At 39.0% G+C, this 27635-nt stretch overlaps 1 protein-coding gene across 1 annotated transcript in view; it reads left to right on the forward strand.

Moving 5' to 3' along the window:
* Window positions 1-27635, forward strand: part of Usp54 (ubiquitin specific peptidase 54) — an 84400-nt gene that overhangs the window by 16083 nt on the left and 40682 nt on the right. Inside the window, exons 4-11 of the mRNA XM_055606037.1 lie at window positions 5252-5709; window positions 5915-6085; window positions 9835-9927; window positions 23186-23320; window positions 24942-25055; window positions 25173-25255; window positions 26305-26410; window positions 26520-26666. Of these exons, the coding sequence (XP_055462012.1) occupies window positions 5939-6085; window positions 9835-9927; window positions 23186-23320; window positions 24942-25055; window positions 25173-25255; window positions 26305-26410; window positions 26520-26666 (825 nt within the window). The 5' untranslated portion in view covers window positions 5252-5709; window positions 5915-5938. The remainder of the gene's footprint in view (window positions 1-5251; window positions 5710-5914; window positions 6086-9834; window positions 9928-23185; window positions 23321-24941; window positions 25056-25172; window positions 25256-26304; window positions 26411-26519; window positions 26667-27635) is intronic.

Genomic DNA, 27635 nt, shown 5'->3' on the forward strand with positions numbered 1-27635 from the left:
GACAAAACAAAACAATCTATTTTAGAACTAGATATGATTCCACAAGTTCTAATCAGGTTCTGGAATCTGAGGAGATGGCTTAGTGAACTTAGGGCTTGCCATGGAAGCACGAAGACCTGAGTTTGGATGCCTCACACCCATGTAAAAAGCTGGGCACAGCAGCAAACACCTGCTTTTCAGTGCTAAGGACACAGAAGCAGGAGGATCACTGAGACCCCATGGCCGGTAGTCTAGGTGAACTGGTGATCTCCAGGCTTAGTGAGAGATCCCGTTTCAGAATACAAGGTAGAGAGTGATTAAGGAAGTATTAACCCATGGCCTCCACATGCATTGGTATATAGGTGCATATAGAGCACACACGAACATGTACAAACACACTTAGGTATTTCCTGTAATCATTGATTGTTTAGCATAGTTTATCTTTGTAGAGCTTTAAAAAAAGATTTATTTTTATAAGTTATGTATATTTGTATTGGGGTATTATTTTTTTTTTTTTAAAGTGTGTGCTTGTATGTGGATGTGAGCGCTGGTGCCTGCAGAGGCCACAGGCATTGGATTACTCTGGAGCTGGAGTTAATAAGGTGGTTGTTGGTTGTGAGCCACCTGATGTGGGTGCTGAGAATCAAGCTCAGGTCCTCTGCAAGAACAATACATGTTCTCAACCTCCAAGCCATATATCTCCTTTGTAGACCTTAAGTATACCTGTATTGCTCATAATAGACTCAATTATTTGGCTTAATTTAAACTTTGTATTAAGAATAATCACGAAATTTAAAATTTTCTTCTATATAGTTTGTTCTATGTTTTTAAAAATATATAATTTTATTTTATGTTCATTGATATTTAGCCTACAAGTATGTCTGTGTGAAGGTGTCAGAAGCCCTGGGACTGTAGTTACAGACAGATATAAGCTGCCAAATGAGTGCTGGGAATTGAACCCTGGTTCCCTGGAAAAGCAGTCAGTGCTTTCAACTGCTGAGTCATCTCTCCAGCCCCACAAATGTTTTGTATTGTTTTTAAATATATAATTAGAAAAATGTTCTTTGTGGCTTACAACTTTTTTATTTTCTGAGGTCCCTAAAACAAGATTTGCCTTTTTCTTTTAGATACCACAGTTCACTTATTCACTGAATTAGTTATTTATTTTATTTATTTTTAGATTTGCTGGTGTTTTCATGCTTTACGTTAACTCTCAGTCATTTAGTGAAATAGATACTACATATGTTTTACAGCCTCAGAAAATGAAGTTCAGGATCCTGTCCTAGATAATCTGCCTGGAATTAAACCTAAAGGCAAAAGTATAGAAATAGAATATTGTCTTTTATCTTCAATTCCAGTCCTAGTCCTCTTTGTATTAGATCATTGCATTTGGTCCTTCTGATGACATTATATTATACTTATATGTATTTTCTGGTGCTCAGGAGTCAAGGCAGAATCTTGCACATGAGCTATCCTCAGGTGCTTTTCCATCTTATTTTTGAGCTAGACTGGGCTACGATGCCTCAGGATCTTCTTGTCTCCTACTCCCCAGCACTGGGTTTACAAACACATACGGCTTTTTGTCTGGATGCTGAGGATCAAATCTCAGGTCCTCATGCTTTTGCCGAAAAACACTTTCCTGACTCAGCTATCTCCCCAGGTCTTATAAATGTCTTTTTCTTTTTTCTCTGACTTTGAGATTGCCTCTTTGTTTTTGTTTTGTTTTGGTTTTCGAGACAAGGTTTCTCTGTGTAGCCTGGGCTGTCCTGGACTCACTTTGTAGACCAGGCTGGCCTCGAACTCACAGAGATCTGCCGGCCTCTGCCTCCCTGAGTGCTGGGATGAAAGGTGTGCACTACTGTATCCAGCATCAGCCTCTTTTTTAAAAGTTTAAATGTGAAGTTTACAGAAAAGTTACAAGAAATAGTAAGATGAGATCTCATACACTATTTTAAAAATAGGATCTTATGTAGTCTAGTCTGGCCCAACATCTTTGTACTTAAGGTTTCGCTCCCTGAACTTTGAAACCAAGTGCTGGTATTACAGGCACATTATATAGGTAATGTTGGGGATTGATCCCAGAGTCCTGCGTTGTAGGCACACCCTGCCAACTGAGGTTTTTCCCCAGCCTGGCATTCTTGTACTTTTCAGTGAGATTTACCTATTGTTAACATTTTTCTATATTTGTTTTATTATCTGTGTATTCCTTTTGTATGTGTTTGTGTGTACATAAATGTGTATTTTTTTTCTTTCTGGACCATTTAAGAATGAGTGGCAGATATGTTTTTTTATATTAAAGTAGTTCAGTATTATTTTAAAAGTTTTTTTTTTATCTTTAAAAACAGATTATTAGAGCCATATAGCTGTAATACCATTTATAGTCTCATGTTTCTTCAGTAGATAACATTTGAAAACAAGTATGCTACTTAGTAGTAGGCCTAGAACCACACACTTCATTTTTAAGTGGAATGTTTTTGTCATCAGTGTTTGTGTTTGCCTGAACCATTTTTACTACCTTTCTTGCCCTTGTTCTTTTTGGCTGTCACTTTTAGTTTCTGACATACCTAACTATTTATGAGAACTTACTGCTTTCCTCACATTATACTGCCATTTAGAGCCTGTGAATTCTCCTTCTGTCACTGTCTGTCTTTCTTTGTTCTCTGTGCTTGGGTATGTGTCATAGGGCAGGCAGGATTTCAGTGAGCGCCAAATGTGCATATTGAAAACCCCAGCTGCCTGCCAACTCCCTTTTGCTGAGAGCCAAGTGGAGGCTTGGTACTTGTCATTCCTTTGTAGCAGTTGAGCTAAAGGAATGCTGCATAGCATGTTGGAAGTTGCTGAGTGGCCTTGAGTGTAGTTTTTATAAGGGATATGTGGAGATGTAAGGGTCTTACAGTCTTTGTGGTAGATGTGGGTTCCTCCTGGTTCTACATTAATCAACAGACATTATATGTTGAGTGGCTCTTTATGACTATCACTGTGATGGGGGTTTTGGGAGTACTATAATAAGATACATAATTAAGTGACAATAGTATAGCACCCAATTCCAGCTCTGCCACATACCAGTTAGGCAAGTTGAAGTCTTTAAGTCCCAGTTTATTCTTCTGTAAAGATGAACTATTAGTATCCACTTGATAGGCTATTGTGAAGTTAAAGAATGTCAGTATAGTGTCATCATATACTTGATACTAGGTATTATTTTTTACATAGGCATATGATACATGACTGATTCTTATAAAACAAAAGGAGAGTAATAAAAACATAGTGAATTTTATGACCATACAATGTATAACCAAATACTTTAATTATGACACATAGATTATGAAGATTATAAATAGCTCAGGAATGTAGAGAAGGGGAAGAACAGTCTTATGCAACCAGTGAATAGTCCTGTGCCTCAGTGTTTCCATTATACACACTGAAGACAGTGTCAGATGTTCTTTAGACAATGATTAAAACCTGAAAGCATTTTTGCTTTTTTTTTTTTGTTTGACTGAAACAGGGTTTTGCTATAAAGTCCAGGGTGCCCTGGAGCTTATGATCCCCATGCCTTCAGTTCTTCTGTAGGGTTACAGATGTGTACAACCATACCTCCCCTGTCCATTTTAGTTTTTGTTGTTGTTTTTTATGTCAGGCAGAGTCTTGCTGTGTAGCCATAGATGGCCTGGAACTCACTATATGGACCAGGCTGGCCTTCATCTCACAGAGATCTGCCTGCCTTTGCCTCCTGACTATGAAATTAAAGATTCATGTCATCATACCTAGCTTTTTAAGTTTGTTTGTTTACTTTTTTTTTTTTTTATTTTTCGAGATGGGGTTTCTCTGTGTAGCCCTGGCTGTCCTGGAACTCACTCTGTAGACTAGGCCAGCCTCAAACTCAGAGACCTGCCTCTGCCCTCTGCCTCTCGAGTGCTGCAGTTGAAGAGTTGTACCACCACTGCCCAGCTTTTTTCTTAGGTTATGGGAATAGTCTTGCTATTTAGCCTAGGCTGGCTTCAAACTTACAATCTCTCTGCCTTTGCCTCTTGGGTGCTTGGATAATGGCACCTGCTAGTACACTTGGCCTGTATTTGATTTTCTAAGTCATATATATAGTAGATATTAAAGGGAAGCTGGAGATATTTGAAATCTAGCACTTTAGCCAGGTATGGTTGTAGAAACCGATTGAGCACTTGGACAAGAAGGAAGATTGCTGGAGGTTTTAAATCATCTGTGTCTGTGTCATAAGTTCCAAGCCAGCCAAGGCTATATATTAAGACCCCATCTCAAAGTAGAAATGTGGGTCATTGAGATGGCCCAGAGGGTAAAGGCCTCATACCTTCCAGCTTAATGACCTGAGTTTGATACTGGGAATCTACATGGTGGAAGGAGAGAATTGACTCCTGAATGTTGTGCTGGACAAGGTTGATACACACCTTTAATCCTAGCCTTCTGAGTTTGAGGGCAGCCTGGTCTGCATAGAGTTCCAGGCCAGCATAGTGAGACCCTGTCTCTCAAAAGCTGGAGATGAGATGATTTCCTTCTAGGAATGGTTCTTAATTTGATAATCCTCACTGTTGCCTCATAGACACTTTAGCTAGTTGAAGCCAAAAGTTGGTCAGTGGATGACTTCTCATTCTGAACCCCTCTATATAATTTGGAGATTATGTGATTTATAACTCAAATTATTTCTCTGATCCTTTGGCACAAAATCAGCCAAACAGACGAGGCAGAAAGCTTCACTCTTTTGGACTGGATATTGAGGACATGTCGCCTACTGTCCACGAGCGATAGTCGGGGGTGGAGCTTCATCGCCCTAGAATGGAATCCAGATTGCTCATGTGTCCCCACCTGTAAGCAGGGTTTCGTAACCAGACACCTTCTAATCACTAAACCCAGAAGACAGACTTCCCCTTGCTTGGTGTTTGGTTTTTAGTGATTTTGTTGTTGTTTTTGTTCTTTCTTGGCCTCATTCTGGAAAGTTTGTGTTTGGTTTTAATTTTGTCCCGTTCAGTTTTTTTTTTTTTCTTCAAAATTTTAGAGAAGTTTTCCATGAAAGTGAAGCTGCTCACACTTTTTTTTTCCTCTTTAGTTTAGCATTTCCCTTTTTTGTTGCTGGTCTATCTTTCTCTCTTTCTCTGTCTCTGTCTCTTTCTCTCTCTTGGCATTGTTTGCTAAGGTTTCAAGTTTATACTGAGAGGTGAGGCAACGTTGATCTTGGCAGAACTGTGCAAAGCCAGTAGAGTCATTAAATGACGTAAGCTTTTGATTTTTTTCTTTCTTTCTGTTAAAGCTCTCTGGCACAGCTGGCTATTCTGGTCTCAGAAGAAAAGAGAAGAGACTTTCTGAAGATCTGGTAGAGAGGATAGAAGAAATTTGGAGCATATTTAAAAGGTGTAGCAAAGAACATCAGCAGAAATCCTACCAAGAATCCAGATGAACTTCTTGGCTTTGTGGTATCCTTTCAGTTGTTCGGAGACAGAGGATGATGAGACTAGGCACTAAGAAGGTGAAGAGGAGTGTACTGGATTCCTGCCTCTCTTTCCAGTTGGAAAGTCTTCAGTCTGCGAGAAGCATTGTAAAGAGGGCTAAAGAATACATCTTCGCCTGCTCCTGAATACTGTTGAGTTGAGGATCCGTCTGTTTTACCAGGACTTCAGGGAGGCAGTTTCAGCAGCATAGAAGGAAACAATACTTAAGGACTTCTCCACATTAGTCATGTGCCAAGTTATGTTTTGAACACCAGGGCAGGTGAAGGGCAGATTTGTAACTTGGATCTAAGGGGACACCTAAATTCCCTTAGCTTACAGATGGGATGTTTGGGAGGTTGTAAATGCAACCTTTCAGTATAAACAAACCTCTGATTTTTTTTTTTTTTTTTTTTTTAAGAATTCAGAAGCTACAGGTTCCCTGCCAAAAATATATAGACTTTTCTTTTTTTTTTTTTTTTTTTTAGTTGTTTGGGCGAATGTGAACAATAATGTCTTGGAAAAGAAATTACTTTTCAGGAAGCCGTGGTAGTGTTCAAGGGATGTTTGCACCCCGAAGCTCAATGTCTATTGCCCCCAGCAAAGGCCTCAGCAATGAGCCAGGGCAAAACAGCTGCTTTCTCAACAGCGCCCTGCAGGTAAGACCACCTCCTTCTTTGTTATAGCTGAAGTCCTGTGGTTTGCAGAAACCTCCAAATGTGATACTTACCAGCTTGTGTCTGAAACCTGTAACCTAAGATCATGATTTATGTTTATCTGTACAATTTTAGGCAAGGCTCTTTATCGTTTTAAATGTCAGTTACCTAGTTTGTGGAATTGGAGATTAATAATTATAAAAGTATTATTAATCTCTTTCAAAAATTTTAGACTGTGTTTTGAGAATAGTATGTTTTGTTTTTTTCATGTGCTTGTGTCCTGGTGTATGCACTTGTGAGTGTCAGCTTGCTCTGGCAATCACCATCTCTGCACACCCAGCACTTACTGGGTGCTGGGGACCTGAACTCTGATCCTCTTGCTTATGCAGCAAATGATTGACCCATCCAGACATCTCTATAGCCCCAAGGATAGTGTCGCTTTCAAGGAGCAGAAACCCGAGGTGTGCCATGGCCTGCTATTCCAGAGCAGTTTTATTATTATTGTTTTCTTAAAAAAGATTATTTTTATTATTTTAAGTTACATATAGGTATGTGTGTCTGCTTCTGAGTATAGTCCTCTTAGAGACCAGAGTCATTTGATCTCTTGAATTATAGAAGTTGTAAACTGTCATGCTGGGAATTGAATCTGGGTCCTCTAGAAGAGCGGCAAATGCCTTTAAGCACTGTGCCATCTTTCCAGACACTACCTCCCTTCTGCCTTTTAAAGACAGGGTCTCACTGTGTATCCCAGGTTGGTCTAGAAATCTCTATGCAGACCAGGAAGGCCTTGAACTCAGAGATCAACCTACCTTTGCCTACCAAGTTCTGGGATTAAAGGTTTGTGCCCCCATGACTGGCTTCTCCTTTTTTTTTTTTTTTTTTTTTTTCTTTTTAGTGTTTCTTTATACATACATGTACCCACACACACTCATACAAGTATATATAATTTATTTTTGTTTTATGTTCATTGGTGTTCTGTCTGTAGTGACAAACAGACAGACAGATAGGTAGACAGTTGTAAGATGCTGGGAATGTCAGTGCTGGGAATTGAGTCTAGATGTTCTGTAAGAACAGCCAGTGCTCTTAACCATAGAATACTCTCTTCAGTCCTTTTTTTGTTTTTCCTTTTCCCTTCCTTCCTTCCTTCCTTCCTTCCTTCCTTCCTTCCTTCCTTCCTTCCTTCCTTCCTTCCTTCCTTCTGTGTCTTTCTTTCTTCTTTCTTCTTTTTTTTTTTTTTTTGAGACAGGGTTTCTCTGTATAATCTTGGCTGTCCTGGAACTTACTCTGTAGATCAGGCTGGCCTCAAACTCAGAGATCTGCCTGCCTCTACCTCCTGAGTGCTGGGATCAAAGGCATGTGCCACTACAGCCTGGCCATCTTTTGGTTTTTCTTTTCTTTTCTTTTCATTCATTCATTTATTTATATCTATCTATTTATTTATCTTTATTTATTTATTATGTGTATAGTATTCTGCCTACATGTGGGCTTGTGAGCCAGAAGAGGGCACCAGATCTCATTATAGATGGTTGTGAGCCACCATGTGGTTGCTGAGAATTGAACTCAGGACCTCTGGAAGAACAGCCAGTGCTCTTGACCTCTGTGCCATCTCTCCAACCCCCCTATCTTTTGATTTTTCAAGATACGGTTTCTCTGTGTAGCCCTGGCTGTCCTGGAACTCACTCTGTAGACCAGGCTGGCCTCGAGCTCAGAGATTCGCCCACCTTTGCTTTCCCGGTGTTGGGATTAAGGTGTGCACTACTACCACCAGGCTTTTTCCCTCCACTTTCTTGGATGTATTATGCCATTTTTCTAGCAAGGAAAACTTCCTAAAACATTATGGTTATTTTATTTAAACATTTTAAAAAATTCATTTGTTCTTGTGTATATGGATGTTTTGCCTAGCTATCACTTCAAATAGTGGGCAAGTTAGACTTGGCTGTGGGGCTGTTTAGAATGTTTGGCTAGAGTGTGTCTCATCCCTTGAAGCCATATAGAGCGCACAACTCTTTTTCTCAACTAAGAAATTAAATAAGGGTATTGAAGAGACCAGAGCTTTAAAAGAGCTCTCACAGCTCTAGCAGAGGACCCAGGTTTGGTACCCATCACCCTTATGGTGTTTCACAACCACCCATAGCTACAGCTCCTAGGGACATGCATATACCACATGCATACAAAGCTCATGGAGGCCAGAACAGTGTAATTGATTCCTGGGACTGGCATTGCAAGCAACTGTGAGCTGTCTTGTGGGTATGGAAATATAACTTGGGTGGGTCCTCTGCAAGAGTAGCCAGCTCTTAACTGCTGAGCCATCTCTATAGCCCCAACATCATTTAATTTTTTAGAAACTTTTTATTGCATTTGTGTGTGTGTGTATTGTGTGTTATAAATGCAGTGACCTGTTTGTGTATACACCCATGCATGGGCATGTGGAAGCCAGAGGAGAGACTGGTGTCTTCCTCAATTGCTCTGTAACTTACATGTTTGAGACAAGGTCAGTGAACCTGAAGCTTGCCATTTTAGTTAGGTTGGTTAGTCAGAGAACTCAACACTAGGTTCACAAACATGTGAATCATGCCTAGCTTTTACACGGGTGCTAGGGATTTGAACTCAGGTCCTCTTGCTTTCATAGAAAGTGACCTTACCCCCTGAGCTGTCTCCTCAGCCCCCAAATACTACTTAAAAAAAACAAAAAAAAAACAAAAAAAAAACCAAAAACGAGATCTTGCTGTGCAGCTCTGGCTGGCCTGGAACTTTGTATGTAAACCAATCTGGCTTCCTAACACAGAGACCTACTTGCCTCTTAGAAGAGTGTGTCAACACACCCAGCAGCCTCCTATTTATTAGCTTTCATCCTGTTGACTAAGGAATTGTCTTAAAGGTAAAATTTTGCATTATGATTCAGACTTCTAATACAAATTTAAAGGTATTCTCCTTTTCTTATGGAGACTATTAATTTTGTACCATTTCTTGATGAATTGATCCTTTACATGGAACCTGTACCTTACATTTGCTAGAGTGTTCTATCTCGTGGCTAATCCCCCTAGCCTACCTAGTTCTACAGCTTATAAAATTTAAAGTTTTTCTTTAGCATCACATTTGATTATTGCCCTTGGATATTTTCACTGGGTGACTTTTATTTCCTGTTCAAATGAATGCCTTTTCTAGAATATGTTCATTTGTCCTTTTTGTTAGTTACTATATTATTCCACGTTTCTCCTTTGATTTAAAAAGATATGTTTAAAAATTATTCGTATGTGTGTGAACATACATATTAATGTAGCATGCCCATGGAAGCCAGAGGAGGGTGTTAGATTCCCTGGAGCTAGAGTTATAGGTTGTTGTGAGCCACCTGCTGTGGGTGCTGGAAACCAAACTCTGCAAGAATAGTGTGTGCTCTTAACCCTTGGGCCTTCTCCAGTCTTGATGCTTCACCTTTTTGAGGTTTGTTTTAATATTGTACGGATAATCTTTTGTCCTGAGAATAAAGACTTTTTTCCCCCTACAGTCATTCCCTGTTTGCCCGAATTCCTGACTTTTTGGTTTTTTGAGACAGGGTTTTTGCTGTGTACTGGCTGTCCAGTACTTGTTTTGTAGATCAGGCTGGTCTCTGAGCTCACAGAGATCTGCCTGTCTCTGCCTCTCAAATGCTGGGACTAAAGGTGTGTGCCACCACACCTAGCTGAATTCCTGACTTTAAAGTTAAAGGCTGTTTGTATGATAATGAGTCCCCCCCCCCCCTTTTTTTTTTTAAGGTTTTGTGGCACTTGGACATCTTCCGCCGTAGCTTTAGGCAGCTTACAACTCACAAATGCATGGGTGATTCCTGCATTTTTTGTGCTCTCAAGGTAAGTTCCTTAAAGTTGTTTCTTCTTAGAATCTTTCTTTAGTTACTATTGTTACTATTGAGGAAATTTGGTTAGTTAGGGCAGTTCTTTTTGTTGTTGTTTTAGTTTGGTTTTGGTTTTTTGGAGACAAATTTTCTCTTTGTAGTCTTGGCTGTCCTGGATTCGATTTGTAGATTAGGCTGGCCTTGAACTCACAGAGATCACAAATGCTGGGATTTCTGGCATGCACTGCCAGCCCAGTTAATAAGGGAAATTCTTTAAAATCTGTTACTGGATTATCTTTCTGCAGTTTATAGCAAAAATGAATGTGATTGTTTTGTTTTAAAGTATCGTTAGGCAGCTAGTATTCCATTCTAAGTCAGTTTGCCAAAAGAGTTGTAATTGATGTGATAAGATATTGTTTTAAGTGTGCTTCTGCTTTGCATATTTATTTCCAAATTCTGAAGTTTCCTTTTGAAAGAATAACTGTTTTTTTGTTTGTTTGTTTGTTTGTTTGTTTTCTTTTTGGTTTTTCTTTTCTTTTCTTTTCTTTTTTTTTTTTTTGAGACAGGGTTTCTCTGTGTGGCCTTGGCTGTCACTTAAGACATTTATTGTTTCATAATGCTCATCATTAGATTTTGAAAAATTAGGTTTTATTTATTTCTGTGTGAGTATGTGCCATGACACTTGTGTGGAGTTAAAAGAACAACTTTCAAGAGTCAGTTTTCTCCTTCTGTGGTGTGGAAGCTGGAGAGTGAACTGAGATCATCAGGCTTAGAGGCATATGGTTTCCCTGCTCAACCATCTGACAGCCCCCATTCAGTTCTTTTATTTCTTTACTTTTTTGAGACAGGGTTTCTCTGTGTGGCCCTTGCTGTCCCGGAACTTGCTTTATAGACCAGGCTAGTCTCAAACTCAGGTATCCACCTGCCCCTGCCTCCTGAGGATTGCTAAGATTATCAAGGTGCATACCACCATTCCTGGTTCTGCATTCAATTTTTTTCTCTATCTCATATTTTCATGCTCTGAGTAAAATAAGTCTGAGCATTTGTATAGAGAAACAAAATGAGAGAGATTTGACAAAGAAGAAGAAGAAACGTGATGGTCCTTGGTTAACGCTGCATCCTTGACCAACATGTAGTTCTCCTGTGTCTTTTGGTTCAGATATACAATAGATTAGTTGTGTTTGAGTGAATCCATAGCATCTATCTGAGTTCAGAGCAGGATTCCAAGGTCATTATTTTGTTTAAGGATCCTGAATTAAAAAAAAAAAAAAAAAAAAAGAAGCCTGAATTTTTATTATTTTGTTTTTTTCTAGATAGGATTTCACTGTGTAACAGTGCTGGCTGTCCTGGAACTTTGTAGACAGGTCTGGCCTCAAACTCACCTCCTAAATGCTGGGATTAAAGGCATTTGCCACCATAGCCAGCCTGAAGGCTGAATTCTTAGTTTTTCATGACTGCCTAGATGTGATTATTATATGTTTAATTTACTTACCTTTTAGTTTAAAGTAGAAATTGTAAGCGGAATAGTCTTGAATTTGCATTGGTTATATGCAATAGTTAACTAAAATTTTTTTTTGAGATAGGTTCTTCTGTTGTCCAGATTAGACTAGACTGGCCTTGAACTCACTGCTTAGCTGAGGAGGGTTCTCTTGACTGTACCTCCTGTGTATGCAGGGGTTATAAGTATGTACTGCTAAGCCCAGTTTTCTCTGATGCTGGGGTCAAACCTAGGGAGCTCTGCATCCAGGCAAGTATTTTACCAACTGAGCTACATTGCCAGTCTTTTCTTGATATTGTTTTAGAAGTATTTTGCCTTCTTGTTTTGTTTTTGTTATTTTATGTTTACCTGGCCAGTCTGAATTTTCTATGTAGACTAGGCTGGCTTTGAACTTAGTTGTGATTCTTCTGTCCCTGGTTCCCAAGTTCTAGCCTAACTATCATGATAGGCTTTTGGGTAGAGTTAAGTGGGTCCTCTGAACTTTCTGTCTGTTCAGACATTGCTTTTTCCTACACTTTATTTAGAACCGCTATAATTTGTAATAAAACAGGTTATAAATAATGGTGTGTGTATAATCAAAATATATTATATGCATGTGTGAAATTGTCAAAATAAATTATTGGCTAGTCATTTTAAATATGATTTTTAAAAATATTTTATGTGCATCAGTGAGAAGGTGTCAGATCCCCTGGAACTGGAGTTACAGACAGTTTGAGCTGCTATGTGGTTGCTGGGAATTGAACCCGGGAAAAGCAGACAGTACTCTTAACCACTGAACCATCTCTCCAGCCCCCTTAAATATAAATTTTTAAAAATTGCTTATTTTTATTTCATGTGCATTGGTGTTTTGCCTGCATGTATGTTTGAATATGTCAGATCTCCTGTACCTGGAGTTACAGACAACCATGAGTACTGGGGATTGAACCCAGGTCTTCGGGAAGAGCAGCCAGTGTTCTTAATGTTAGAGCCACTCTCCAGCCCCTTATAGAATTTTTTAACAGAGTAAGTCTTTAATAAGTTGATTGTGACATTTAAAGAGAGACCCATTTTAAAAAATTCATCCAAAAAAACATTTTACCTAATTTTTGACATTTTTAGATCAATATAGTATCTACTTGGTCAGTAAGTTCAAGGGAAGTCTGTTCATGGCATTAAAACCATGCTAGGCAGATACTTTGCTAAGGAAATACTAAGGAGATCCTGAGTAGAACAGTCTCCTGACACTGGAAACTCTTACTGGTATCAAGAATGGATGGTTGAATTTCTAAGACTTCTCATATGCATTGACTGGTTGGGACTTTACTATTTATTTATTTGAAATGAGTTCTCACTGTAAAAACCCTTCTCCTTCAGCTCCTTGGTGCTGGATTGCAGGTGTGAGCTACTATGTGTCTCTTTGAACAATTTATTGATTTAGGGGGAACTCTGGGAAACCAACTAGCATACTCTTGTTGTATTTCCTTCTCCAGAGTGACAGATTGTTATTTGAATGTAAATTAGTATCTTATAAGAGACAGAGAGGAAAAACTGGTCTTCAGGCTTTATGGTACATATCCAAAGATATCCATGTACAGAAGGGAACTTGTTTTTCAATCATTTTGTCTTGAGGAAATCAAAGAAGATGCTTATGATGGATGAGTAGATAGACTTAGGGGTTCAGACACAATTTGAGGCTTCATAGTTCTGAATATGTTACAATTTTTATGTCACTACTTAATCTGGCTAGATTTATTTTAAGTTAGTAGAAGATATGGTGACTTATGTACTCAGTTGCTGTAGTGAACCAACTTGATGTCATTTTGCCCAGCAGGTGATTCTGTCGTGCATTACACACACGCACACACACGCACACACACGCACATGCATGCACGCTCGAATGCATGCACATGAGCACAGTAAATACAGGTGTTAAAATAACCAGGTATTTTGTGCAACAGGTTGATAGTTTTAGAGAAAGCCTAAGTGTATTCCAATTGGCCAGAGGCTGCCTGTGCCAAGTTCAGTTCATAAACTCTTTGCTAAACTGCTTTAGTACCTGGAGTAGTCTTGCTGTCACCAACCCACCCACTGACTCTGCCTTCCCTTTCTTCCTCTCCCTGTATTCCCTCCCTCCCCTCCTTTCATTCTTCCTTTCTACAGGGACTCAACATGTAGCTTTGAGTGGCCTGGAACTCACTAATGTAGACCAGGTTGGCCTTGAATTCTTAGAGGTTTGCCTGCTTCTCTGTCTCACTTAATTTCTTCAAATTATCTTTCTGAAATCTGGGTTTGTCTGCCCTTTTTTTGGTCTCCGCAAGAGTGAAGGCCTGGGTTTTTTGTCAGAAAATACCCATCCAGTATTCAAAGATATAAGTTCCATGTTACTTTGTGGTGTTACCATGTTATTTTACAGAGATAATTCTCTATTTTTAAATCTCCTCCTCACACTGCTTCCTATTTTAAAGTTAGAGGGATGTTTGGTGCTGTTAATAAGAACTGTTTTTTTTTGCTGACTATTAATAACATGTTTGTATTCTTTAATATTTTAGCATATTAAGTTTAGCATATAAAATTTTTATCTCATAAAATTGTTTTTCAAAATAAAGTTCAAATCTCCTTTTGAAGTATATTTTAACACCCTGCAAATTCTGTGAAGATGCATTTGTTTATGTTGGAGCATGATAGTTTACTGTACACACACACACCTCCCTAACACGTTCCTAGATGAATCAAAGGCCAGCCAATTCCATATCCCATCTTTAGATAAAGAAATTTGCCTCCTTATTATCACTGGGATGTGTATTCCATTCTTTCTCTGGGTAGAGAATCTTACCTTTCACCACCTCTTCAAGTGCTTTTACCATGGTCTTATGTGGAATGTTTTGGTTAATGTCTTTATTATTTTTGTTTTCCTCCTGTTCTCTCAGCATCTGTCAGTGTTCTTGTGCCTTTTGAGCTTCACCAAAAATGAAGTGTTTCCATTTGCTTTATGGTGATTTGTATATAATATTTTTTCTTTTTCAAAAATTTTTTGAGACAGGGTTTCTCTCTGTAGCCTTGGCTGTCTTGGACTTACTTCGTAGACCAGGCCTTCCTGGAACTCACAGAGATCAGCCTGCCTGCTGGAATCAAAGGCATGTGCCACCATGCCCAGCATTCCTTTTCTTTCTGCACAATGAAATATACTATTCCCCCCTGTGCTAATTGGTATTACATCTACATATTATTTTCAACCTTTAGTTCTGGTATGTAAATTACTGGTAATGACCTTTGTTTAAAAGAATTTATGTGGGCAAGATGGCTCAGTGGGTAAAGGGGCTTCCTATCAAGCTTATGGCCTGAACTTAATCATAGAAAGAGAAATGAACTCTCACAAATTATCCTCTGACCTCCACACATTTGCTGTGGTGCTGCACTTGTACCCACACACATGTATACACATATATACAAATAAATTAAACAGTTAAAAAAATTGGTGTCACTGTATCATTTTGCTTACTCTGAACCTTGATGTCTGTCAACTCTGATTTAAGATTGTGTTGTACTAGTTACAGTTGCCTTTCAAAACCCAGCCTATTCTCATCTATTATGATTAAATGACTTTTCCTTTTGTCATCGCTCATAGCCTAGAGTTCTTATTAGTGTTCATGTTGGATTGCTTCTGCATCCCCTGTCCACAGGGTCTAACTTTACTTTGGTGTTGGCATATTTCTTTGTCTCTGTTCTGGGGAGGAAATCCGTCCTCTGTACTTACTATGCTACAAAGATTTTGTTCTTCTTCCTGGGATTGTGCTAGAGGTTTTACAGTGCCAGCATGTAGGACAGAGTGCTTTTTGTTATAGAAGAATGTTGCTTTGGTTGATTAAATTTAATTTTTTCAATTAATGAGTTGAAAAAAAAATAATCCTGTAACATAGCATAAAAGCTGGAGGATAGTGCCTAGTGGGGTTGGGGTGATAGGAGGAGTAGGTTTTGTATTATAAGATGTCCTGAAACTTCTGTGTATATAGAGCAGTTGGTCTGTTTAGCTGGGGTAAATTTGAGATTTTAGGGGGGGAAAATCCTTTATTATCTTTAGAGTTTGTTTTGAGTACTGAAAGATTGGCACAGGAAATAAAGTGATCTTTATCTTTATTCCTAGTTTTTTTCTAGATTATAGCAATGGGAGGTTTTTCATTATTCTCCATGGCCAACATCAGAGAGTAAATCTAATATTCTACACTACTTAAAGCAGGAAATTAGATTTTTAGTATGCTCCCTAGAAATTTTAGCTGGTAAATAAGCTACATGTAAGGAAGTAAGTCCTTATGTATATCAGTTAGTATATGTGTGTAACTCCTCATTTTGATTACCTGTGGCTACGATCATAGAGATCCACCTGCTTCTGCCTCCCAGTGCTGAAATGACAGACGTTCACCACCACTGCTCAGCTGTGGGTGTTCTGTCTTCAGCTGATTTTACCATTGAGATAATTGGGATGATTTAAGCTGACTCCTTCATCCTTTTTAAAATTTGGAGTTCAGATTGTACATGTTGGTCAAATAGAAGGGTGTAACTACAAGAGAAAATAGAGAAATCATGATTAACTGTTTTCCTTTCAGAATTTATAACAGCCTAAAACTTAATGTAGACTTAGAATCTTTGTGCCTATCTGCAAGATTCCTTTAATTCTCCACTGGATTATGGTATTGTGAATATGATATTATTCTAATTATATTGGTGATTTGTGAGGACCCTCATCATTTGTTATGACAAAGTTATTGTACAATACAATTGACCATTGTACTGTATAAAATATCAATATCAGTTTATGATTTCTCACTAAAGTCAGTGCTGTGTTCTGGCCCATTTTTGTCTGTGTTCATTGTTTTGAAGTTTTGGTGTTTTTGCCTCTTTCTACCTCTGTCCTTTGTATGTAGGGAAATGTCTGTCTGCATAGCAGCAGACATAAGTGTGGTAAGTAGCTTTAATGATCTTTTTCCTTATGATTCAAAGACCAAAAGAATGGGTTAGGTTATCAATTAAATATAAATAAGGCTTAAACTTACCAGTAGATATGATGGTGATAACAATTGAAAGGAAGCAATAGGACATATGGATGCTTTCCTAATTAAGAAGTCTGGAAGGTAGCTCTTTTTAGTTATAAGGGAAGAGAATCCCAAGGGAGACAATAGCCAGATCTCTGTGTTCCCTAAAGTTGGATCAAATATTTTTTATAATTGTGCCTGGTGGTAACTTCAGCACTTGGAGGCTTAGAAAGGAACATTGCTGTGTTTGAGACCAGCTTGGGTATATAGTGGGTTGGAAGTTATTTTGGGTTACATAGCAAAAAGAACTTTCCTCTTCAAAAGAGGAGAGTCTTTTAAAACTGGATGGTTATCTGATGATATTATGACATTATTATTACCGTGTTTGGAGGATAGTATAGGTGATTTATTTTATTTTATTTTATTTTTTTAGAGACAGGGATTCTCTGTGTAGCCTTGGCTGTCCTGGACTTACATTGTAGACCCAGGCTGGCCTCACAGAGATCTGCCTGCCTCTGCCTCCCTGGGTACTGGAGCTACAGGCCACCGTGACCAGCAGTATAGGTGATTTTTAAACAAAAAGAATTCTTATGTTTTTTCATAGCTATATTCTGGAAGATGTATAGGTGAAAATGTCTGACATGTACCTCAAATAATCGGGAAGTAGGATAAATAAATATAAAAGGAATTAAATTAACCACAAACTGTCAATTGTTGAGTTGGATTATAGACACATGGAAGCTGGTCATGCTATTCTGTCTGCTCTTGATGTAGTTAGAATTTTCCTATAACAATATATAAAATAATCTTTTGTTGGCATGTAGAGTGCTATAAGGTTAAATATATACATGACCTTGCCTTGGTCTTGAAGAACTTTCATCATTCTTTCACCAAAGAAAACCAATGAAAGTTGTTTTTTGTTTTTTTTTTCCTCTTTTCCAGCCATCAACAGGTGTCAAGGTTTAAGTCCCTTACCTCCAGAGGCTTATATTTACAGACTAGATTGTTTACATTTAGGCTGTTTTATTTCCAGAAGGTATAGGAAAAAATGATTATAAGAGCCAAAATATTAAGCAAATTGGCAAGCCCAGATCAGAATGGGATTCCTGAAGAACTGAGCAAATGTCAGGCAGGTCATAGTGTATGTTGCCTTTGCAGAAGCAATTGTTCAACACCTGTGAGAGATGGGAGTTGCTCTCTGGAAAACATTCTAATACCTTGGCTCCTTAAAGTACTGGAATCAGTGAGAACATTTTCTTCCTGAACCCCACCACCTCTAATACTGAAAAGCAGGATATTCTGAGAAAGAAATAAAAAGCTGTTTTTGGCTTAAAGGCAAGGGTGTGTATTTTAGGGGGAAAAAGACTTAAGGAACTGCATTTGTAGCCAAACACAAAAGTGTTTAGTCTTCATGGCACTTCTGTCTTACTTACATGGCTTTTGCTAATCCAAATAATGATGTGCTCATGTGGACAGAATTTTCTGCTACTTGATCCAAGAGAGGTGGGTGGGGAAGCACTTGCTTCTTGTCATCAAAGTCTTATTGTTTTTGTACTGCATCCAAGAAAATAGTTAACAGGTAAAAAGTAATTTACTATTTTACAAGTGAAAAGGACCTTTAGTTTCCCCATGTGAGAGAGTATACGCAGAAACCTGGAAGGCGGTGTGTTTTTTGGCGTATCAAAATGGAATTGTTAGGCACTCAAAAGGAAAGATGGTTCCTAAGTTTGAGTTCTTTCTGTCCTTTCTCACTGCGGTAGAATTCAACAATTGGAATAATACCAGTTTTTGTTCCTTGTTGGTACTGCCACCTGTTCTTACTGCTGAACTAAATGTTCTTGGCTTTCTTTGGTGTGAACAGGATCTCCCTCTGGGAAAGGTGGGAGGAGGGTGAAGAAGAGAACAGGAGGAGGCCCGTTCCAGCCCCTGAGCTCATGTGAGAGGGACACACAGGGGTTAGTGTGCTGCCCTAACAGAGGGGCTTTGTGCTTCAGCGTCTTGCATAGTTATGGCTCCACAGATGCAGGCTAGGAAGGCTTAGGCTGCTCATCCCTAGTACAGTCTTCCTAGCAATAGCAGAGCACAACTGATGTTAATTAAAGTAAGAGAATAAAGAGGATTCAGTCAAAGGCTATTTGAGATACATTCCTTTACTCAGTGTGGATGGGAAGACTGCCTATAATTAATTAAAGGATGAGAAAAAATACAGCATGGCGACATTGATGCTAGTGAGTATAAGAGCCAGATCTGTTGTTGTCCATCCACTGTGGAAGCAGACAGACCTCATACCTCAGAACTTTCCTTTCTGTGCCCAAACCCTAATTACTTTAAGTCATGGAAAACCTGCTTTCCTCTTCTTTTAAAATTTATTTATTTATTTTTGAGAGAGGGCCTTACTTTGTGGTCCAGCTGGCCTCAAATTCATGGCAGTCCTCCTATACCAACCTCTTGAATACTAGTATTATATATCGGGGCCTAAATGATTTAATGTATTTTCTTACAGTTTCTGCTATGAGTTGGATAGAATGTAATTTCAGTAGGAATGCTTGAGGAGTAGTAGGACTTAATTTCCAAGGAAACTGAACCAAAGACTAAAGGGGCTGAAATTTGCAAATGTCTAATTTGTACAGTTGTTGTAGAAATAATTTCCTCAGTCATTTTAGGACTAGTTTTAGAAGCTTGGGGATATCTCTATGGTAAATTGCTTGCAGCTAAAGCAGGAGGACCTGAGTTTGGGTCCTCAGCACTCCTCTAAAAACCAGACATGGTAGTAAATGCCTGTAATCCCAGTGCCGGGGATGCTGATGCAGAAGGGTCCCTGGGGCTTGTTGGCCAGACAGTCTTAGTTAAATCTGTGGATCCAGGTTCAGTGAGAGGCCGTGTCTCCATTAAAATTAAGATGGAGAGCAATTGATGATGTTATCAGACCTCTGGCCGTCATATGCACATATGTGCCTGTACACAGGCAGGCAGGGACCAGTTTAGACTCCAAAGAAACAAAGACTCAACCTTTATTGGCTCTTTGGTTTGGAGGTGTAGTTTTTGTCAGCAGTGTGCCTTATCACTAACATTTGATTAGCCAGTTGGTGATCACAAATCTTGCCAAACTGGGGTGACATTTTTTTTTTTTCCTATAAATCACCAGGCTGTCAGGCCCAGGCCACTGCAATCATGTGATTGCAGTGATTGCTTTCCCATTTTTCTTGTTTTCTTCATTTCTACAAAATTTTAGTCTGTAGGATAGAAATCCCATTGTCTAACTGCAGACCTATGTCTTCTCTTGGTCTAGTTTAAGTGCTTCTTACAGGCATGCTTATTCTTCAGCAACAAATTGTGGAACGGCCTGCCATGCCTTTATCTAATTTTATAATAGACTTGTAAGTAGATCCTAAATTGCTCCAAAATAACTTGGGATAATTATAGTAGATTTCTCTCAGGATTTATTAAGTAATACTAAGTATATATTGCTGGCCCTGCCTTCTCCACAACATATGGAATCATTTGTAGGGAAATAATAAGTTAACGTGCTAATCTATGCTTGAGTGGCTTTAGAATGTTTAACATGGATGAAGAGAAAACATGCCAGTTAGAGGGTGAAATAAAGAAAATAATTTTAACTTCAAAATGAGCAGAGCCAAACTTAGTTTATTTAACAATTTGAATTACCTCACGGTTTTCGGCTTTTTTGTGTGGTTTCTGTATTTTTTATAATTTATTTTTATTTTATGTTCCTTGGTGTTTTGCTTGCATGTATGTGTGTGTGAGGGTGTCAGAACCTCTTGAACTGGAGTTACAGAGAGTTGTGAGCTGCCCATGTGGGTGCTGGGAATTGAACCTGGATCCTTTGGAAAGCAGACAGTGCTGTAAACCACTGAGCCATCTCTCCAGCCCAATTTTGTTTTCTTTTGTTTTTGTTGTTTTAAATGAGAGAGGAGAAATTTCCTTTAATACTCTTCTTTCATGAGAGCCACCCATATCACATGATTGATTGAGTCAGTTACTTAAAACAAGCATTTCTGTTGCCTTTTATGTAAGTGTCATTTTAGGTACTGAGAGCATATCAAAGAATAAAAGAGCAAAAACGTATTTTTTCATTTTCATATTCTAGGAACTAGATAACTAGTATAAGCGCTATGTTAATATTAAGCACCATAGGAAAAATTAGGGAGTGGTAGGGATTTAGGAAAAGAGAGCTTGCACTTGTTTTCTTTTTTTTTCCCCCCTTGTTTTTCAAGACAGGGTTTGTTTGTGTAGCCTCTGGCTGTCCTGGAACTCACTTTTTAAGAGATTTATTTATTTTTATTTTATATGCATTGGTGGTTTCCCTGCATGAATGTCTGTGAAGGTCTCAGAACCCCTGGAATTGGAGGTACAAAGAGTTATGTGCTACCATGTTGGTGCTGGGAATTGAGCTTCTAGAAGAGCAGCCAGTGCTCTTAAACTGCTGAGCCATCTCTCCAGCCCCTTGGAACTTATTCTTTAGTCCAGGCTGACCTCAAAACTCAGAGATCTACCTGCCTCTGTCTCTGGAGGGCTGGGATTAAAGATTTGCATGCCTGGTCTATGTTGGTGTACTTAAAAACAAAAACCAAAACCTTTTATTTACGTATCTTTTATATTTTTCTCCCTACTCCACCCCAGTCCTTTCCAACATCCCAATAGCAGGTAGAGAGAAAGGGCTAGTGGGAGAAGAAACACAGTTCTCTGAGCTGTTTTCTGCTGGTTAGGGCTCTTTGAAACCAGTCCAGTTCTCATCTCACAGCAGCAGCCAGGAGCAGCAAGGGGGGAAGCAGCAGCAGCCTTGTTCTTTATCGGAGCTTCCACACTCTCTGGGCTCTGGCATTTATTCTGTCTCCAGAGTCCTCAGATTTAAACTATCTGCAGCTGGCAAAGAGCTTCTCTCAGAGCCTGCAGGAGGCAAATAGTCTTGCTGCTGTGGACCTGCATCAGTCCCACATCCCACACCTGGGACCAAAACAAAAATATGTTTATATCCGCAACAGGTCTAGAGTTTGTAATTTAAATAGGTTGATCTGGAATTACTGTAGGAGCAGTGGTATTTGTATATGATTCTACAGGAAATAAGAGACCAAGTTGCATGTAGAGAAAAAGAGTGATCCAAGTAAGGAATACAAGTACAAAGTTTGTGGGCCTTGAACATGCATCATAGCTGTGGGACATAGCAAGAGGCCCATATGGTTGTTGTGGGTAAGTTTGAAGTAGACCAGTTGGCCAAATAACATACAGCATTTTCACTTTGGCTTTTACTGTATATTTGATGGGAAATCTTTGGAGAGTTTTTTAACAAAGAATGACATTTGATTTTACTACTAGTTATTTTTGTGTATTTGTTTTTTGAGGCGGTCTTAAGTATCCTTGTCTGACCTTAAACTTGCTTTGTAGCCAGAGATTAACCTGAGTTTCTGATCCTCCTGCCTTTATGTTTGAAGTGGTGCTGCCTACTGTGCCTGATTTGTGCAGTCTAGGGATCCAGCCTAAGGCTTTGTGCATGTTAAGTAAGCACTCATCTGAAAAAAATCATCTGACTACTATTTTGAATGTACTATATATTTCCTTAGAGACATGGTTCAGTTAAGAAATGGTTGCAGTTTTGTTGAAAAGATGGTTCAGTGTTCTCCTAGACGACCCAAGCCTAGTTAGTTCCCTGAACCTCCTTCAGACATATCTCAAATGTCAGAAACTCCAGCTTCAAGGATCTAAAACCTCTGGCCTCCACTGGCACCTGCATATCATTGTACATATCCACACTCACACATAATTAAAAGTAATAATTAAATCTTAAAAAATAAAAGCTGGCCACGGTAGCACATGCCTGTAATCCCAGCACTCTGGGAGGCAGAGTTCGAGGTGAGTCTGGTCTACAAAGCGAGTCCAGGACTGCCACAGCTACACAGAGAAACCCTGTTTTGAAAAACCAAAATAAATAAATAAAATAATAAATAAATAATATAATAAAAGAAATAGTTACAATCCTTCAATGAAGAGAAGAGTTGACAGCAGATGAGGTAGTGAGTGATGTGAAGTCTAAATATATTGTAAATGTAGAAATATGATTGACAGGATGTGAGTTCTGAGACCAGAAGAAGTTTATTCAAGATTTTTGGCCTTTGTACTACAAGGAAGTAAATGGAAGTAAACCTAATGGAATGCTTATTTCTGGGAGAAAGACACACAGGGTTTTATATTATTATTAATTATATTGAAAGAGTATGTGTGGCAAGAAAGTGTCTAAAGGCGTATGCCACCACACCTAGCTAGCCTGGACACAGTTTGTGACTTTCTATGTTCTATGTGTTCTATATTCTATATTCTATGTGGGAATCGTATATTAGCTGAAAAACACAAGAGAGCAAAATTTCATAGGAGGATCCCTCCCAAAGAGTAATTGCCAATGCAATTACATGTAGCTTACTATTTTCAACCTAATCATCTACTTCTTTTCTGTCACATAGACAGTATTGTAACTGTATTAGATCATGCTGTGACAACGGGCTCTCCTAATGTATCCTCGATAGCATCATACTCAGATGCAAAATCTACTGCAGATACTGTCCTCATTCTGATTTTTAGTCTTTTTCTTTTTCTTCTCTTTCCCCTTGTGATTTTAAGTCTCTTTTTTTTAAATCACTAGCTGAATATATCTTGTTTCCATGGCTGTCAGCGTAGGGATGCCAGCATGACAGACTAGGATGTATAGGAGTTTAATAACAACATTTTGCTTTTCCTCTTGTGTAACCTTTTCCCTACAGGGCATCTTCAACCAGTTTCAATGTAGTAGTGAAAAAGTGCTTCCTTCTGACACTCTCCGGAGTGCTCTGGCAAAGACTTTCCAGGATGAGCAACGCTTCCAGCTGGGAATTATGGATGATGCTGCAGAGTGCTTTGTAAGTGTTGTCCGCTGTTGTCTTTGATATGAATAGAATTGTTCATCTCCATCAAGGACTATTTTGTGATGACATTTACTGTGCCCTGGTCTCTGTAGAGGAACTAGGACTTTCTCAGCCTTCTTAGAGTTCTAGAGTCTACTGCTACAATGTGAATTGTTTAGTGGCTTTATTATTATTTTTTCCTTCAGGCTTAGGGTAGTTTAATGCTTGCCATTGCATAAAACAGTGGATTTTACCTTCAGAGAAACCAAGGCATGTTGAAGTTCCAGTTGTATTCCTGGAACTTCTGATTCTATAGTCTGGCATAGCACTGCAGAAAGCCAACTCTAACAAGTACCCAGGTAATGCTGTGCTGCTGCTGCTGCTCTTGAGAACCCATATTTTGAACTTCTCTGTTTCTAATGATACGAAACAAACTATAATGTTCTGTATAAACAGTTACTTTGCTCTAGTGACTTTAATCCTTGATTTCCTACTTCCCAAGTACTAACTGCATGTGCCAACACACAGAGCTACAGATAATCTTTTGAAGTTGGATAAATAGAACACAGAGGTCAGAAGAATTAGGGCCAATGACTAGTTTTCATACTGAGTTTAATTCTTTTAGTTTTCTGTTTATTTCTTTTTAAGACTCGGTCTTGCAGTGGTGTCTTTGTGGGACTGGAGTTTTATCTCAAAAATTAGAAAGGGGGGCAGATAGGAATTAATGCTGAATGAGATTATATATATATATATATATATATATATATATATTGAAAATAATCAAAAGTTTATTTGTTGGGATTGAGGATGTAGCTCAGTTGGTAGAGTACTTGGCCTAATGTGCATGTAGCCTTGAGTTTAATCCCTAATGTATAAATCGGGCACAGTGGTGCACACCTGTAATTCTGGCATTCATAGAGTGAAAGTAGGATGTCATTCCGGGCTGCATAGTGAATTCAAAGCCAGCCTAGGATACAAGAGATCTTAAAAAAAAAAAAAAAAAAAAAAAAAAAAAAAAAGTTATGTATTATATGATACCATTTTTATAGTATTCTTGCAATAAGGTGATAAATATGGAGGAACAGGCTAGGAGTGTAGATAGATGAGAAAGGCTGTAAAAAGCTAGTGGAGTTCTGTGGTGATGAAACTCTTTGTATCATTTTTTTAAACTTAAGTGTATGGAGCATTTTGTCTGTGCAACAGATGGATATTTGGATCCCACAGAAGTCAGAAGGGGGTATCAGATTCCTTGTAACTGGAGTTACAAGCAGTTGTGAGCTGCCATGTCAGTGCTGGGAATGGAACCCAGGTCTTCAAGTGCTTTTAACTCCTGAACCACCTCTCCAGCTCCACTCTTCTGTGTCTTGATTGCGGCAGTGGATACATGATTGTATATGATGAAATTGCATTGAGTTACATACAAAAACACAAGTTCATGTAAAACTGCTAAAATCTATATTAATTTCATCTATGTAGCTATCATCTATCTATCTTTTAAAAAGATTAAATCTTTAAAAGATTAAAAATATTTAGAGATATAGCTGCTTCCAAGGAAGGTTGCTGTGTCTTGGGATTAATTGCTTACCAACTTGCCCATTTGGTTTTTTAATGTACTGCTTTTATTTTTTCCTGTCAGGAAAACCTCCTGATGAGAATTCACTTCCACATTGCGGATGAAACCAAAGAGGATATATGTACTGCTCAACACTGCATTTCTCACCAGAAATTTGCAATGACATTGTTTGAACAGGTAAACCTATATCTCATATCCTGGACTTTTTTCTTCAAGAACATTTTATTTGGAGAAGTAGTTTCAAAACACTTCATGGCTATGGCTGCTTAGTGTTGCGTTTTCTCTCTGGCCCAGTGTGTATGTACTAGCTGTGGTGCCACTTCTGACCCACTACCTTTCATCCAGATGGTGCATTATATCTCTACCACTTCCCTTTGGTGAGTTTTAAGGAATTCCTTTTTCTTTAAGATTTATTTTTATTTTATGTGTATGAATATTTTACTGGAATGTATGTTTGTACACAGTGCTTATGCCTGGTGACTGCAGAGGTCAGGGAGAGTGTTGGAGGAACAGTCAGCCGTGAGCTGACATATGGTACTAGGAACTGAACCAGGGTCCTCTGGAAGAACAGCCACTGCTTTTTTTTTTTTTTAATTTTTTTTTTTAATTAATTATACTTTATTTACTTTTTAACCCCCCTGTAGTTCCCTCTCTCCTCCTCTCCCAATCCCTCCCTTCTTCCTCCTTCTCCACGCATGCCCCTCCCCAAGTCCACCGGTAGAGGAGGTCTTCTTTTTCTTCCTTCTGATCCTAGTCTGTTAGGTCTCATCAGGAGTGGCTGCATTGTCTTCCTCTGTGGCCTGGTAAGGCTGCTCCTACTTCAGGAGGAGGTGATCAAAGAGCAGGCCAATCAGTTCCTGTCAGAGACAGTCCAGCCACTGCTTTTAACTGTTACTCAAGCCGTTTTTCCAGTCCACTCTTATGGAATTCTTCATTGTACTGTTGGCATTTCTCCTGTTGATTGGGTTTTAACCGAACACCACCAAATAGCATATCCTTATTGCTGAATTTGTGGTGTTACAAAACTGCAGAATTCATAGGCTTATTAATGGTTAGCAGACATTGGGACTCTGTGAGATCTGATTTGGAGACAGCTAGAGAGACTGACTGTTTGTAGGCCACTCAGGCCAAACAGGACAACAGACTGCAGTACAGTGGGCAAATGGAAAAATCATATATGCTACACATTTAATCCAGGCCCTTGGGAATCAGAAGGTGCTGGATCTCTGCGTGTTGGAAGCCAGACTGGTCTCCATAACATGTTCCAAGACAGCCAGAAAAAAACTACACAGTGAGACCCTACCTTAAAGAAAGAAAAAGAAAATGATTTGTATAAGTTAGGTGTGTATGAATGATTTTGTTTTTTAGTATAGCCATAACTTGGTACAACATCTACCATTACCTTCCACTTTTCCCCATCTTGAAGTAACCAGGCTATTTGTATGCTGGAAAAGCGAGAGAAACCTTCACCAAGTATGTTTGGTGAGCTGCTTCAGAATGCCAGCACCATGGGGGACCTGCGGAACTGTCCGGTGAGTTACCTCTTATGGAATTTAGGATAAGAAGAACAACCCTGGCTTGTAGCATTGGCATAGAGCAGGTGGGGAAATTTGAACTAGAGCTGTGTATGTATTATTTCAGAGCAACTGTGGGGAGAGGATCCGGATCCGCCGTGTGTTGATGAATGCACCACAGATTATCACGATTGGGCTGGTTTGGGACTCAGACCATTCAGACTTGGCAGAGGATGTTATCCACAGTCTGGGCACCTGCCTTAAGCTGGGTGATGTAAGTATTAGTTACCTTTATTTTTTGTATTGTTCAATCACTGAACACACAGGTGTGCTCTATGTGCCATTAATAGAGCATTTGGACAGATTCACTTGTGTTTCTATGTGCAGATTCCTGAGCCTCATGCATATGCTTACATATTACTTTTGTGAGGATGCGGTAGAACTCTTATAGAAAAACCCTCCTAGAAAAAAAATGGCACAAATTTTATCTTGATGAACGGGATGGGAAGAACTTAAAATACTGGTTTAAAAAAAAATCAGTTTCAATGGGATGCTCATTGTTTGTTCATACCTGGATGGTGTAGAGAAGGAGCAAGCTTGACTTTGGAAACTAAATGAGGTAAAAGTTGGTGGCTTGAGCCCAAGAGCAGGAAATAAGGAAGCACTCTCTGTGGAGAAGGTAATTGTATGTGAGGGCTCCACGAAGAAACCAACAGCAAAGCTAGTTCCTTATGAGGGGGAAGGTTTTTATTATATATAAGAGCAGAGACTAGACAGGCATCTGAGGGAGTCTGCCTTGGCTACCTGCCTGGGACAGAGAGGAACAGAGAGAAAAGACAAGGAGAGAAGCAGATTGGCAATTTGCGAGGGCTGTGAGAGCAGAAAAGATAGTGAAAATTTTGGGAGAGTCCTACCAGTTATAAGGGGTTACATTGCAGCGGGAGAAGGGCAGGTTACTTGGGACAGGCTGGGGCTCTGATCTGTTGGAAGCTTGTTCAAGTTAATAGAGAACTAGATTCCCTCTTTGGAGATTGGAGGGCTGTAGGAATGAACAGGAAAGTAATAGCTTTTCCCTGGCAAGCAGAAATTCACTTTATAAAGTTCCTGAGGAATGTGGAGTGTTACTGGTCAGAGTCTAGCCTGAGCTGAGCCCAGATTGCCATTTTGTTGGGTTAGGACCTACCTGGCAGTAATAAAATAGATTTGATGCTAATTTAGCAATTTAGGGGTTTTATGTGTGTTT

The sequence above is a fragment of the Psammomys obesus genome, unplaced genomic scaffold (assembly GCF_907164565.1).
Source record: "Psammomys obesus unplaced genomic scaffold, mPsaObe1.curated_primary_1811, whole genome shotgun sequence".
Classification (NCBI taxonomy): Eukaryota; Metazoa; Chordata; class Mammalia; order Rodentia; family Muridae; genus Psammomys; species Psammomys obesus.